This window comes from Myotis davidii, unplaced genomic scaffold, assembly GCF_000327345.1.
Source record: "Myotis davidii unplaced genomic scaffold, ASM32734v1 scaffold575, whole genome shotgun sequence".
Taxonomy (NCBI): Eukaryota; Metazoa; Chordata; class Mammalia; order Chiroptera; family Vespertilionidae; genus Myotis; species Myotis davidii.
In genome coordinates, this window is record NW_006290306.1 from 6,382,445 (window position 1) to 6,386,406 (window position 3,962).

The window sequence follows — 3,962 nt, forward strand, 5'->3', positions numbered from 1 at the left end:
AAACCAATTAACTTTATCAAAGGACAATGCTGATGGAGAATGACAGCCTTTGCCAATCACCTCGGACAAGTCTCCGTTTCGAGCGTGAATCTTGGCCATGCTTTCCAACCAGGTCCTCCGTAGCTCAGGGGTGCTCGCATAGGAGTTGGCCAGGCTGTACTGGAGATCCACCAGCATTTCGGGGTCCTTCTCATGCTCCTTCATCTGAGCCGTGGCCATTAAAACAGTCCTTATACGTTTAGTCAGGTCTTTCACCTCTGCTGGGAAATTGCTGTTCTTTGGAAAAGAGAGAGCCTGAGTCATAACCTGCTTAAAATTCAGAAGTGAGGCTGTTAATTGTGGTTTGTCATCTTAGTTTGGTGCATCTTAACTATTGCTCATGAATATGTACATTCTTTATACATGCATATTTATACATGCAAATATACATGTTGTGATTGTGGTTATACACATTGGAAGATAAGAATTGATGTAGGCCCTGCTCTTTGGTTTTCTAGCCCACCTTCTTCTAGCAATAGCATCTTGATTGTCCTTTGAAATGCTCTCCTCTCTGGCTCACGTGCATATGATTTGAGTGGGTCAACCTCATTCCCAGGCACCAGGGGTGGCACATGATACTGGCCTGGCCAATCACATTATTTGATCCCCCAGGCAACATTGATTGGTTTAGGGAAGGGCATATGACACAAGGTTGGTTGAAGGAGATTCAGTACGGGACTTCAATTGGCACTATGGAATGAGGTGCTGTTTCTATTCAAGGATTACTACCAGAGAGTAAACTCATGGGAGAGCTCTCCCGTAAATGGAATAAACACAGAGGAAAGTTGAACTGAGAGGTAGGGAGACAGGCGAAAGTAGAGGCAGTAGGAGGAGGACATCTGAAAACATTATTTTGATCCCTGCGTTTAGCCATGCCCAAAGCTGGGCTTTAGACCTGGACTTTTCAATGTGCTGACTAAAGGAGAAGTCTTTGGGAAGTCCCCCTACAAAAAATGACAATAGCAACAACAACAACAATAACAACAACAAAAAGGATAAGATAAAACTGACTAAGTATGGAATTATAAGAGAACCATTGGATTTCTGGATATTTGTAGTAACTTTTCTTGTTACACACCATTCAACCATACATCTTGGAAATTCCACTTAACAGATTATATTCTGAAAGTGTAAGAGCTGATTATCAGTTTAAAGAAGCAAACAATGTAAGTGATGTCTCAATAAACAAAATACCAAATTTGTCATTTTTTTAAACTTTTTAAAATGAGTCACAAAACAATCAGTTTAGCTTATTCCTAATTATTTAAAATTCCCACAAAACATTTCTTACTTTCATTTGTTTGTCTCCATTAGCAAAATTATTGGTAATTGCAAGGGAATGTTGAAACCGAGAGCCTCCAATCCCAGCGTCAGCTATTAACTGGCTTACGGCCTTGATGAGCTGAAAGAGAGAAGAAAAATGAAACTTCAAAAGTAAGTAACCAAGAAATAGGAGTTATAAAGAAATCCATCAGATTAGTTGAATGTACCATTCATTTCTCCCTCTAGAGCCAATGAATGATATCTCTCTGTTTTAAATCTTTAAAGGCCATGCGATCCTGGGCTTTTCTTATAAACTTAAATACTTAAGGAAGGTTGTAAGAATCTAGGATGCCTTGAAGAAAGAAATGTATGCATTTAGAATCTGGTGAGATTTGGCATCCTAGAGATAGCACTGGGTTCCTGACTTGTGTATTCTGCATGACTCTATTCCCGGGCTGAAGCAAGAACAAGTCCAGGTGGAGTTATGGGTTTTGCTGGCTTCTGCCCAGCTGCCCTCTGCCCATGAATCAGAACTAAATGTGATGGGCACCTTTAAGGGCAGAGTCTGGAGGAGGAGTTGGTCACTGGTTGCCCTTCTATCACTGCTGAGACAGAGTCGTGGCATTAACAATAGCACTAATGAAAACTGGCAGCACTTACTTGTAAGTGGGATCGGACAATTGACTTCTGCTTGTTAAATTCAAAATTCTTCCTCATGAAAAAGTACAGAAGTGCTGACGCTTCTGTCTGAGTTGACCGTGACCTGTGGTTACAGCACTTTAGGACTTCATAGCAGAAGGATCCACACAGGTCGGCAGGCCCTTGGAAGAACGCTGAAGGAAACTGTGGGAATGGAAACACTGGTGAGGTCAGCCCTGTTCCTTCATCGTCTCTGTTCACTCTCATATTTTAAAATTCCTGAGAATGAATCCTTCTTTATTTTCTTTTAACTGAGTCTTTTTCTTTTATTTGCAAGTGGGAGAGGATATACTTTTGCTTGTTAAAGTCTATCTTAGTATTTCTTTTTTTTTCCTAAAAATAATCGTTTTCTATCTTTTAGGTATCCCTTGCATAAATAACTAATGATAACCCAAAAGCATAGAGCGAGAGCTTGGACATGTTTTCTACTTACCCAACATTGTAAACTGCAGGGGCCCTAAGAGGTCATAGCTGTAGCTACTTCAATGTGGACCTTTAACTTGGCATGAATGGGCGTCACAGTTCACAGTGTGCATTTTACCTAACTCTGCCACAAACACTTACTCAAAGAATTGGTGGCCAGATGTTAATTTTATTCCCTTCTGATATCCAAGCCAAAAGGCTGTCAAGGCTGTGAGCTTATTTTGAGATCTCCAATCACAGATTTAATAAGACCAAATAAATAGTCTAATAAAACCAAATAAGCCAAAATAAAAAAATCATATTTTTCTCTCCATACCAAAAGTTGTAAGGATTAATATGCAATTATGATCATCCTTTACTGAGTTTTGCTGGAAGCTGGAGCACCCTTACCTTGCATACAAACAGTCTGAGGGATGCAAACACATGCTTTAGCGCTGTGGCTGACTGGTTGACTTGGAAAAAGAGCATGTAGGTATCGAAGACTCTTTTCATTAATGAATTTTGACATTCAGATTGTTGAAGTTGTCTCTGGAGATTTAACACAGAAGTTATTTAGGATGAGGAAAAGGACATCTGTGTTCTTTCAAAAGATATTTGTTGTGAACCTATGGAATGGTTGGCACAATTCTGGGTGCGGGACATAAAATGCTGGTTAAGAGGAGAAGGTCTATGTTCCCAGTATAACTCACAGAGTAGTGACTGAAAAAAAGTACTAAATAAGGAAATAGAGTATAGTGATATATTATGATAGAAAGAAATTTCTTTGGGAGTAGGATTGTACTTTAGATAGGGTGGGTAGGTATGACCTCTTTAATGGATGAATTGACATGTGAGTTAAAGGAGTATGCTAGGGGCAGATCTAGGAGGGCCATCCAAGGAGGGAGGCTTGAATACCAAGAACTTGACTTAGAAAGGAGACTGTGAGCTCAAAGTTGAGAAAAAAGAGCAGAATGAGTGGGTGGGATAGCAAAGAGAGGTAGGAAATAAGACCACGGACAGGTAAGTCATCATAGGCACTTGTAAAGCCTGTGAGATGTATGATATTTGAGTAATATTTCCACTGAGCAATACAAAATTAAAATATGGTTATTGCTTTTTCTACCACCATGCTGAGCTTTCACCTGCAGGACTTTCTTGATGTATTCATTCTGTTTAGTGTAGACTTTATTCAGCACATTCAACTTTTCATAGTTTAAACCTCATTAGGTGCAGCTAATGTTTTTAATAGCTTTATTGAGATTTAATTAACATAAAATTTCTATAGTTAGCATTTTATGAAATTTTTAATAAATGGAATCATACAGTGTATATACTCTTTCTGTTTGGCTTCCTTCCCTGAGCATAACTAAGCTGTATTCTATTATATGGATAGAACATCATTTATTTTCTAAGCCACTTATTTGTTGATGTACATTTAAGTTGTTTCCAGTGTTTACTGGTAGTTATTAAAAAGAAAGCTTCCATGAATATTTGTGGACAAAGCTTTGTGTGGGAAAATGCTTTAAAAAAATTTCACCCAAGGAGGGACGGGGAGGGAA

At 38.9% G+C, this 3,962-nt stretch overlaps 1 protein-coding gene across 1 annotated transcript in view; it reads right to left on the reverse strand.

Moving 5' to 3' along the window:
* DOCK10 (dedicator of cytokinesis 10) overlaps window positions 1-3,962 on the reverse strand; it is a 133,040-nt gene that overhangs the window by 25,316 nt on the left and 103,762 nt on the right. The window contains exons 42-45 of the mRNA XM_015563669.1: window positions 2,815-2,952; window positions 1,963-2,145; window positions 1,331-1,441; window positions 61-276 (exon numbers count right to left, since the gene is read on the reverse strand). Of these exons, the coding sequence (XP_015419155.1) occupies window positions 61-276; window positions 1,331-1,441; window positions 1,963-2,145; window positions 2,815-2,952 (648 nt within the window). The remainder of the gene's footprint in view (window positions 1-60; window positions 277-1,330; window positions 1,442-1,962; window positions 2,146-2,814; window positions 2,953-3,962) is intronic.